Source organism: Phycodurus eques, chromosome 1, assembly GCF_024500275.1.
Source record: "Phycodurus eques isolate BA_2022a chromosome 1, UOR_Pequ_1.1, whole genome shotgun sequence".
Taxonomy (NCBI): domain Eukaryota; kingdom Metazoa; phylum Chordata; class Actinopteri; order Syngnathiformes; family Syngnathidae; genus Phycodurus; species Phycodurus eques.
The window spans coordinates 39723588-39735628 of NC_084525.1; the positions used below are offsets into that span (position 1 = coordinate 39723588).

The following is a 12041-nucleotide window of genomic DNA, read 5'->3' on the forward strand; positions in this document are numbered from 1 at the left end:
GCACTGTTCTCAATTGTCTTGCCTGTTAAGTCCTCTCAAAATCCATCATCGCAAGTGTCAAACTCGAGGCCTGGGGGCAAGATCCAGCCCGCAACATCATTTTATGTGGCTTCGCGAAACCAAAATGGATGTTCGCTCCATGTTTTTTTTTTTTTTACTAAAATACGAAAATTACCTTCCCTTTTAATAACATTGAGATATTGCAGCCTTTTTTGTTATCAATGCCCCTTTTATGAATAAATGAAATAATAGTTGAACAATAGTTTAAATGGCTTCTGTTTTCCAAACTAATTATCCATCAATTTGATCTGTATATGTAATAATATCCATCAATTTGTGGATATGTAATAATATGAGGAGATAATACATTTATATGGATTCACAGTCATAATTGGCCTCCGAGGGAAACCATACACACATGGACAAAATAGTTGGTACCCCTCTCTGAATGAAATAAAAATACAATGGTCACTGAATTAACTTGAAACTGACAAAAGTACACTGATGGTGTAGTGGTACACTCGCCTGACTTTGCTGCAGGCAGCGTGGGTTCAGTTCCCACTCAGTGACTGTGTGAATGTGAGTGCGAATGGTTGTCTATATGTGCCCTGCGACTGACTGGCGACCAGTTCAGGGTGTAGTCCGCCTTTCGCCCGAAGTCAGCTAGGATAGGCACCAGCGTCCCGTGACCTTAACCAGGATAAGCGGTGTTGAAAATGGACTGACAAAAGTAATACAAATTCACAGAAAATTAACCAATGAAAACGAGACATTTCTTTTGAATTGTGGTTAAACATAATTATTTTTCAAAAACAAACTCATGAAACAGGCCTGGGCAAAAATGACATCCCTCGAAAAGAAAATAATCAATTAGCATCGCAGGTGTCTTCAAACTTGTAATCGATTGGCCTGATAAAGGGAGACAATCACTGTGCTGTTTGGTGACATGGACCAGACCTAAACATGGACCAGAGGAAGCGAAGGAGAGAGTTGTCTCAGGAGATTAGAAAGAAAATTATAGACAAGCACATTGAAAGGTAAAGGCTGCAAGACCATCTCCAAGGAGCGTGATGTTCCTGTGTCTACAGTTGCACATATTATTTAGAAATTTAAGATCCACGGGACTGTAGCCAACCTCCCAGAACATGGCCGCAGGAGGAAAATTGATGACAAATTGAAAAGATGGATAATACGAGTGGTAACAAAAGAGTCAAGAACAACCTCCAAAGAAGTTAAAGATGGACTCCAATGTCAAGGTACTTCAGTGTCGCATCGCAGCATTTGTCGTTGTCCTTTGATCCAAAGTGGACTTCATGGGAGATGACCAAGGAGGAAACCACTGTTGAAAATAAATAATAAAAAAGCAGGACCGGAATTGGGGTCATGTAAGACCACACTCTTCCTAACCAGATGTATGATAAAAATGCCATTTTAAATATGGTCAAAATATATATATATTTTTAAAAAACAATGTCTATCAAAGCACCTTAATACATTTCATGTTCAAATGCATGTGTAAAATATCCACTCTTAAACAAGTAAAAATGACCAAGGTGGCACAAAGTTGAACACCAAACCAACATTAAGTGCAAGAAATACTTTTGTGCATTTTTTCCACAAAATCATCAAACTCAAAATGTTAATGTATAATGATAATGTTATACCATGTTTGTCCTGCATGTCATTCAAAATGCGCAAATTATTAGGCCTACTCACTTTGCAGTATAAGGCAGTTCACTCAGCTTTGTTGAAGGATCCCTTGTGAGTCTCCCGTCTTGCTGCTTGTCCAGGCCACCATACGCGGCTATTAACACTATTAATGGTGTTCAATAGGTCCATGTTTTTGGAGGACACAAGTTTTAGTAACTCCCCATGCACTCTCAACAAACTGTCAATGGCTCTTGTGTACTTTTGATTTGAGTGCTTGGCAGCCTCACTAATCTTCGGCTCACAGCAAGAATTTTCGCCATGATATAAGGACCTTACTCATTATCATTCAAGTGTGTTTATGTTACCCGTAGTTGGTTGTATATGTGCCTTAATTAAGAGTTGTCTTACATTTATGTTGCACTATGTTTGCATGAAACCCTAACTGTGAGTTGTGTGTGTTAAAAAAAAAAGCGTTGGCAAGACTGACACTAAGCATAAAGACAGAGACACAATGTAATGGTTAGGTCAAAGAATATTCATGTGTTAGAATGGCCCAGTCAAAGTCCAGACCTAAATCCAATTGAGCATTGAAAACTGCTGTTCGCAGACACTCTCCATCCAATCTGGCTAAACCTGAGCTATTTTTCAAAGAAGAATAGGCAAACATTTCAGTGTCTAGATGTGCAAAGCTGTTACAGGACTTGCAGCTGAAATTGCAGTGAAAGGTGGCTGTAAAAAGTATTAACGCAGAGGGGGCTGAATACAAATACAACAGGTTTCAGATTTTTTTTTTTGCCTAAAATTCTTAAAACTATGTATCATTTGCGTTTCACTTTACAATTAATGAGCTACTTTCTGTTGGTCTATTACAGTACATAAAACTTCATTTAAAAAAAAAAAAAAAAAAAAAAAACGTACATTTTGTGGTTGTATGGTGGCAAAATGTGAAAAAGTTCAAGGGGTATGAATACGTTTTCAAGGCACTGTAAGTCCCCACTGAAGGCCCAGGTCTGGTTTATAACTCATATAGTCAGGCCTATGAATATTGGGACATTGACACAATTCTCATCTTTCTGGCTCTAAACACATTGGATTTAAAATGAAATGAACGAGATGGGCTTTAACTGTACCTGTCAGCTCTATTTTATGGGGATTTACATCCAAATCAGGTGGATGGTGCAGGAGTCACAACGGTTTGTATATATGCTTCCCATTTTTTACTTTACTTTTACGTACTCCAGCTACCCACTTTCTTGGTGGCAAGGTCTCATTGTCTTTCTGAGTTCTTTTCAGTCAGCAGAACTCTTCCTTACTGCAAACCTCTTCTACCTCATTTCTGGCTCTTCATGGGCTATCGCGTAAGCCCCAATGTGATCCGGAGTGGATCAGATACTTGTAATGAACCGCTTATCACTGCAACCCAAGACGACACTCTCTTACCTGCTGCTATCATGTAGCCGCAGAAGCCGCCAGCCTAAGCCGCTGGATGCATCGCCAATCGATTTCTCACCACAAACCATCTCTATCGTTTACCACATGATTCAATTGTAGAGGCTTTTGTGAGACCTAAGTGCTGGTGCTTCCGCCTTCCTCCTGATTATGCCTGTATTGTCTGTAGCACCCACACTCCGACGGCCCTCCCTTTCTTTGTCTGGATGGTTCTTCCTTGCCTCCTCAGTCCTTGTTCAAAGTAGATCCTAACAAGAGCCCAGAGACTGCTCTCAACTGCGCTCTTCATTCATTTGAACCATCCACTTTTTCACTTCCCTGATGTATCCATGCTGGTTCCTACCTTCATCCTGTTCATCCTATATTCAGTTTCATACAGTGGAACTGGAAAATAGATTGGAAGAGGAGAGACCATGTGCTAGCCCTTCGACCTCCTCTGGCTCTTCTTGGACGTCTTTTGGCTTCGGCACTGACACGACGTCAGTTGGCTTGGATCTCACCCCTGTAAACGATTCCAGTGTCTGTAAATGTTTTGAGTTCCGGAAGTTTTCCATCAAGGTGCCCTATGAACAGCGAAACAGAGTCACCGAATGGAGGGAAACCTCTTTTCTAGGAAATGATGAGTGAGTATGACACTGCATTCGCTGGCGCTTTGGGATCCCTTCTGTTACTTCACCAAGAAGGACACATTATCTGGAAACCACGTAAAACTAATTCAGGATCATTTACAATAGAAACTTAACTTAGAATACAAGTAGAGACATGCCTGTGCACATGCAGTGTTATGAGACTGGAACTACAGTAGAAGAGGAACTATAGTCTTCTGTATTATGTTTAATAATTTCTTCAAAAAGCAAACATCTGACCACATTCACTGGCTGATACCTCAGTATGCATTTTGTGCGTGTGTGTTAAACATTCTTTAGGATCACAACCAGCTCTTGAGTATTGGTACTTACAATATAGGTAGATTAGCCAGCTGTGGAATAATGATAAAATATGGGCTTCCATACAAAAAAAGAATATCAGGTCAGTCGCTGTGTGTCTTCAGGTGCAGACTTGATTTCCCCTACAGCGCAAAATAAATCTATGAATTTGCATTGTTTGCTTGAATCCTTTGCAGATTTTTTAATAATTTGCTGAGAAATTGTTAATGTTTTGATTTTTGTGGCCCCCTTAAATTTTTAATGCAACAAAAATATTTTAACTTTGCATAAAAACAATGTTGAGGAATGGATAGATAAATTAGACTGTCACAGCAGCAATAGAAACTTTTCACGACCATAGGGTGCACCGTATTAAAAGGCGCAGTCTCAGTTATTGAGTCTATTTCTGTATTTAACACGTACATAAGGCGCACTGTATGATTGGGCGCAGGCATGGTAAAACATACGCTAGCTTAAAACATACGGTAGCATGCATGCCCGCTAAAACAATGTTTTTAAAAAGGCAGCGGGAGCAAAACTGAGTTCGGTTGTACTTTATTGAAGTATTTAACAATGTACTCCCGTTATTTGTTGATCAATCCTCATCCACAAATCCATCAAAGTCCTCATCTTCTGTATCCGAAATGAACAGCTAGGCAAGTTCTCAATCAAACACGCCAGGTTCGAGTCAGTCTCTTTACCGTGCGGCTCCCCATAAATGATGCCAGCTTTTACGAAAGCTCGAACAACAGTGCAAGCAGACACGTTAGCCCAAGCATCCACAATCCATTCACAAATTGTGGCGTAACTCGCCCGACGCTGCCTCCTAGTCTTAGTTAAGATGTGTTCGCCATCTGTCATCCATGGCTCCCACGCCGCTCACTTCACTTTGAACGCCCTGTTTACACTAATGTCCAGCAGTTCATCGAGCCTCCCGGAATGATGGCAAGCTGCGAGTTATTGCACTCAGTCGAATGGTGACTGTAGAGCTGCTTCTCCCGGCTGTTCTTTGCTCATTAATCTATTGCTCGAGTTGGTCTTCCAACTCCGGCCACCTCGCCTTGTTTCCGCGTTTTCTTTTTCTTTTTTTCCCGCTCAGCTTCGTCTTCTTGACTGGGCGAAGCTCGTTTTCCTGCTTCCTCCACTTGCGAACCATGGATTCGTTGATCTTGAATTCTCTCACGGCTGCTCCATTCCCATGTTCCGCCGCATAACTGATAGCTTGCATTTTAGACTGTGCTTCGTAAGTGTGTCTCTTCGGAGGTGCCATTTTCGGGGGTCCTTAGCCAAACCGATGTTGTTTTGCACAATGCACACCCTGGAAATGCTCCCAGTCAATCAAGCGGTTATAAAAAAAAAAAAAAAACACCCCGGCGCTATATGCCTACTGGGGGCGTGGCTTTAGCGTCCTACTTCACGTACCCTTCCCCTGTCCTCAGCCATGTCCGCTTTTCTTCTGTGTAAGCAGTGTGTCGGCAGGAAATGCTAAAAATAAAAAAAATTAAAAAGTCAAGCGGAGCGCTCATCAGGAAACAACATTCATAGATGTTGGAACTCGGTGCACACATAAGGCACGCCGGATTATAATGCACCCTGTCCATTTTGGAGAAAATTTAAGACTTTTAAGTGCGCCTTATGGTCGTAAAAATACGGTAGTTAAAAAAAAAAATAATCGGAGCAACCAATATGTAAAAAGAGAAACAATAAATATACATATGACATTATATATGAAATTGATGCTTTGTGATTTTGTTGTAAACTTCTTTTGACTAATACCTTTGAACAATCAGAGCCCTCGGAATGCTGCAGAAGCTCTCTGCAGACCGTGGATTGTGTTGTAAAATGTGATTACAAAAATGTTAGGAAAATCCTACTAGAACAACTGAGAATGCTCACAATGCCCTGAGCATGCGGCAGTCCCTGGTGGAGAAGAATATAGATCGCGGAAGAATCCTCCCACGAGTATATGTTACAGAGAAGGCTGGGAAATTGTATTAGACTCCAGGGGGATTACTTTGAAGGCAACATTTTTAGTTTGCAGATTAGTTTTGAAGCAAAGCTTTTGTGACACCAGACCTGCAACTTTTCTGACACACCTCATATACCGTACATTTATTGAGAAAGATATGAAAAGTGACCGAAAACATTTATGGCTGTGGATCTGTGGACTGTTAGAGGAAGAGCTATGCTGTGCTTGTCAAGTGTAATAGAGGGAATGATGAAGTCTGTGAAAGAGCAATTTGGTCAGTTTCTCCTTAACTGACTACAAAACGTGTATTTTTTTTTTATCTCCTTAAGATCACATACAGTGTACTTTTCTTATTAATATTCATTGATTAATGTGGTCTGACACTGTAAATGCAAACAAATGTATTTGTATTTTGTTTGAGCAATGGCATGTGGAATAGATTCTGGAAGGTTCCAACGTCTCTTCAGGTGTTCCTGTGTGGAGCTTGACGATATGTGCGCTGTGATTGACTAGCGACCCGCCTTGCAATCCAATGAGGACGACTGGTATGCAAAATGGACGGTTGGATAGCAGCAGCTTGGTAATGGGGAGGGAAATTGTCCATTAAAGGACACCACGGAAGTCTATTCTGCAGTGTTTTGGCAAACTTTGCGTTGACTGGTCCATTTGGCAGAGGTGTGGACTCGAGTCATGAATTTTATGATTTTAGACTCGACAATATATTAAAAGACTTGCAACTCGACTTGGGCTTGACCAGCAATGACTCGTGACTTCACTTGGACTTGAACCTATTGACTTGAAAAGACTTGCTACTTTGACCAAAGCACTGAGAAACTCATACTTCTTTGATTTCTCTTTCTAAAGCTACATTGTCCAGCTTACAGTTTCACTTCAAGGAAATATGGTAACATCATAATACTGACTGTATTAGTAAGTTGTAATTAGGACACAAAGTCCATACAATTATTGGTAATGTATCATTATCATTATCCAGTTAACGCCCTATTGGAAACACTTTAGCAGACTAATTCACCAAGTGGTCATTCATTGACACGCTACCTAAAGTATTGGTTTCATAATAAAAAAAGAAAAGAAAAATGTACAACATAAATTAACAATAAGTGTCACAGCTAAGTAAGGTATACATTCAAAGAACCACCGTTAACATATACAGAAAAGACGACATTTAACGTAACAATAAGGATGTTAATTACAAAAATAAATAAAATCTCCATTGCATTGTGGGACTGGTGGGCCTGATGTCACATATGCTTGTTTTCATCAGCATTAGCAGCTAGCTTTGTGAGCGATCACGTAAATAGTTACACGGCGGTCCGGCCATATGCTGTCTGGGCTTCCTGTACATTACAGTCAGCTTTAGTCAGTGTAGTGTTCTCAACAATCAGTCTTGAACTGTATCCATCCATCCATTTTCCACACCGCTTTAGCCTCACAAGGCTAAAGCGTGTTGCAGCCTATCCCAGCTGAGTCTGGGCAAGAGGCGGGGTACACCCTGAACTGGTCGCCAGCCAATCGCAGGGCACATAGAAACAAACAACCATTCACGCTCACATTCATACCTACGGGCAATTTAGAGTCTTCAACCAACCTACCATGCATGTTTTTTGGGATGTGGGAGAAAACCGGAGTGCCCAGAGAAAACCCACGCAGGCATGGGGAGAACATGCAAACGCCACACAGGCGGGGCCGGGATTTCAACCCCATTCCTCAGAACTATGAGGCAGATGTGCTAACCAGTCGTCCACCGTGCAGCCTTGTTCTGTATTTCTGTTTTTCATTCACTTTTTTTTTAACAATCGATCAGCACACAACTAGCATCTTTTCGACGTGAAACTACATTCTTCTTCGTGTACATTTCTTCGACTCTTTTTGACATAATATTTTACACCGTGCCCCCTTGTGTTCCATCGGAGATTTCACTGTTGGATAAAATTGTAGTACCTTCATTACAAGATGACGAACCTGTGTTCCTCTTTTTAAAAATTGTCTCATGTTTTTGATACGAGAAATGCCAAGTTTAAATTGAACTCTATGTATATTTGTGTTTGAAATTGCCTCGCTACACGTTTGTCGACAAGAAAATTCAGTTTCTTGCTTTATGCACACTGTGATTATATGTTGATTATATAAAATAGGAAATTAATTGGTCATTCATTATTAAGTGAAACGTGTCATTTTCTCATGTGTATTCATAATTGCTCTTTAACCAAGCAAAAATATATTTTATCCTTATACTTGAATATTCTGATAGAATTTTCAGTAGAATACTCAATTACTAATTGCAGCACTACTGGATGCCAATTCGTATTTGTGACAGATCTATTTAATGTTACTTCAAAAATAAAGTAAGTTAGTTGTTGCATGTCCTCACTGGGTGTGCCCCCCCCCCCCCCCCCCCCATCCACAAATAAGAACACAATTTGACTCTTTTAATTTAAGTGTGGTCAAATATATAGAGTGTCTAACTATCTATTGTTCAGCTGTGGTTCGCACCCCTATTCCCCTTGTCCGTTCGATCGCCCTGTGTGTCTCCTAAAACCCTTTTCTATCCAGCTGCATTTTCAATAAACATCAGAATAATTGTTTTTTAAAATAAGCAGGTGGAGTATTTCAAACATCCCTGTTGCACAGGAAAAACTGTTCCAGCGCAAAAGGTATACAGATCCACCATTCTGCATTGCCATGCAGTTGAACAGGACAGGGTAAAAAAAAAAAATTAAGTGAGAAAAAGTAAGTCATAGCATAGCATTTTCATAGAATAACCTGAAAACCTACTATCGATCGGCTTTGAAGGGGCTATAAACAAAGCCCCCCTTGACGATTGGCTTTGAAGGTCTAAACATTTTGATCAATCTCCTAGTTTTCTTATATGCACTTGTTCATGAAATTTGTTTTGATAAATAAATGTGGATTTTAAAATATATTAAATATGCCTCACAGTTCTGAAGACCCGGCTGCGTGGGTTTTCTCCGGACACTCCGGTTTCTTCCACATCTCAAAAACAAGTTGATTGAAGACTAAATTGACCGTAGGTGTGAATGTGAGTGCAAATGGTTGTTTGTTGTTTATATGTGCCCTGCAATTGGCTGGCAACCAGTTCAGGGTGTGCCCCTGCCTCTTGCACGAAGATAGCTGGGATAGGCTCCAGCATGCCCGTGACCTAAGTGAGTAGAAGTGGTAAAGAAAATGAATGGATGGATACACACTAAATGCAGTAATTAATACATACATATTAATTGAATACTAATCCATCCATTTTCTGTAAATATTAAATATATTAAAATATTTTTGTTTTTTGGTCAAGTGACTCAAAACTCCAGATGTGGGGCCTGCGACTTGACCCGGAACTTGCATGTCTCGATTTGAGAATTGAGTCGGGACTTCCCTGTCTCGACCTGGGACTCGACCCGGGACGAGGGCAAAGACTTGAGACTTACAGTACTTAAGAAGAATAATCATCTTTTATTGTCATGAACATGCATGCATGCATGCATGCACGAAATTTGTTCTTTGCATTTAACCCATCACAGTGAACACATACCCATGTTAGTGGAACACACTGGAGCAGGGGGCAGCTGAAGCGCCCGGGGAGCATTTCGGGGTAGCAGTGTCTTGCTCAAGGACACCAGAGCCGTGCGTCTGGGGGATGTTGGCAGATGGTCCAGTCGGGGTCTTGAGCCAAGGTCCCCCACGGTGGCAGGTGATGATCTTAACCATTGGATCACGGCTGCCACTTACAGTGACTTGCAAAGCAATGACTTTGTTCCCACCTCTGCCATTTGTCAATTTCGGGTAAATGTACATTTAGGAAGACCCTGCTGTTTTTCTCTGTCCCCACCCTCTTTCAAAATTTTACTCAACCTCCTTCAAACCTCTGTGACTGTTAAAAATCGACTAACCTTGTTTTTTTTTCTTTTGCATCCATCACCCCACCCCCACTGACCCACACATAAAGTAATTTCACTGCAGTTGTGGTTATTGTTGGAGCCTGCCCCTCAGATGGTGGCAGCTTGCGGATTAGGGCATAGTTGAGCGCAGACACAGCAGGATGGCACACTGAGTCATGAGGTAAGATACCGCGGAGTATTTTTGTTGATATATAAAATAAATCGAGGGTATGTTTGCATCTCTCAATTGCAAGTATCTCTGTGTGTGTATGACATATTTTTTCTTGGTGGAATGGGTGCACCGTGACCCCAGGCCCTCTACTTGCTCTTGCTTGAGGGGTTGTGTTGTCTTCTTTGGCCAGGCTCTGTGGCATGGACATCACCTATGAAAGGAGACAGGTTGCAGTACAGAGGTTTGCACTGCACCCTGACATTTTGACATGAAAGACCTGGGTGATTTTGTCAACGTTGTAGCATCGTCCATGAACAATGACTTCTAAACTACCTCATCTTTTGGTTGAATAGAAATTTGGAGGTAAGCGGTGTTGGAATTAATTCTAGATGCATGTTTTTTTTTTTTTTATCAAAAGGAGTGCATTGAGGTTCAGTGATTAATAGAGCTCCAGTCAATGTTTGTGAAAAAAATAATATATATATATATATATATATATATATATATATATATATACCCTTTGCTAACCACTATCACAACCCCTCTTTTTTTCCTGCTACTTTCTTTCTCAAATGAATCAGCAGAAGTACCTCTTCATTTCTTTTCCAAATCTTCTAACCTTCTTGCTCAGCTTTGGCTTTTATGTTCATACTGTATGCAACTGTTTAGTATATCAGTTAAGTTTTTTAAGATGCCAACATGCTCAAATCCACCGTTCCCCCTTCTTTCTTTTGTTGGATTCTTTTTGCACCACTGGTTGTGTGTGCGTGCATGTGAACGCATTCACAACTTTTGTATAAAAATGTCATAAATTACAAATTTGGTAGACTTCCACATTGAGGAGACACTTTTGAGTACAAAAAAACAAAACTCACACGTGGTCTATGCTCCATCTCGGTGAGTAGTCCACCTCGCTGTTTTAAGCAAGCATTGTCTGTTGGATATACTGTATTCTGAAATGAAGAATGACAACTTCTTGATTGTATGTGCAAATATAATTCCTTCCTGTATTTAAAACCAGCTGGCCAGGTGTTACACCATTTACTGTTTGGATTTGCGGATTCTGTCTTTGTTATCGCCGACAAGCTTGATTGCTTGAAGCTTGAAGTTGATATACAATTAACCCAATTCCAGGGCAAAAGTATTCCATCATAAAACAGATTTGCTGTACAAGGAATGTTTTGAGTAACCTTTTCAAAATGGAAGTGTTGAGGAAAAAGTTAACTATTCTTAGTTGTGCAACGTTAAAACACATACTTACTCTTAAAGATGCACCAAAGACTCAACCAAAGACCAACTCCAACGAATATACACAATGGGGCACTTTGCCTAAAATAGGGGCACTTCTCACCGGCCAACACACCCTCAACCCTGCCCCATTCCGCATAGCGTAGCTTGATGTCTAACTGCATGATGCAGCGCTGATAGAAAAGGGCCAAGGAATTACTATTAAGTAACTCGAAAATTCCGGCGAATGGCCATATTCTTGTTGTCAGCGCTTCTTAGTTATATAGTGTGTGTGTGTGTGTGTGTGTGTGTGTGTGTGTGTTGGGGGGGGGGGGGATGACAGAAAGTATACACCCCTGCCCACTGTCGTCATGGGGCTAGTTTTCTGCCCCACCCAAAAAATCCATCCAACTGAGATGGTGAATAAGAGTTTTAATCGATATCTCAACAATTCAGGTCTAAATTGTTCTCTGTCTTTGCATGTTTTTAGCACTTACCTTCAAACACATTTAATGTATTTAGAAAGAAAACATGCAAATGACTTTGGTGCAACCTCAAGGTTTTGACAAGCCTTAATGTGGAGAGGGACAGACGGCTCACTTTCGGATTCAGCTTTCTGTTCCTCTTCTTAGAAGATACTAATGTTTTGTAGCTGTACAATGTGAAAATCCTTCAATACATATAATAAGGAAATCATTAAACTGGGCTTTGCTGTACGGAACGTTATACAAACCCAATAT

At 40.6% G+C, this 12041-nt stretch overlaps 1 protein-coding gene across 2 annotated transcripts in view; it reads left to right on the forward strand.

Annotated features, from left to right (window-relative positions):
* Positions 1-10008: 10008 nt before the first annotated feature.
* Positions 10009-12041, forward strand: part of LOC133410330 (FERM and PDZ domain-containing protein 4-like) — a 99705-nt gene continuing 97672 nt past the window's right edge. For both annotated transcript variants that reach the window (XM_061691377.1, XM_061691434.1), the window contains exon 1: positions 10009-10083. In XM_061691377.1, the coding sequence (XP_061547361.1) occupies positions 10079-10083 (5 nt within the window). In that variant the 5' untranslated portion in view covers positions 10009-10078. The remainder of the gene's footprint in view (positions 10084-12041) is intronic.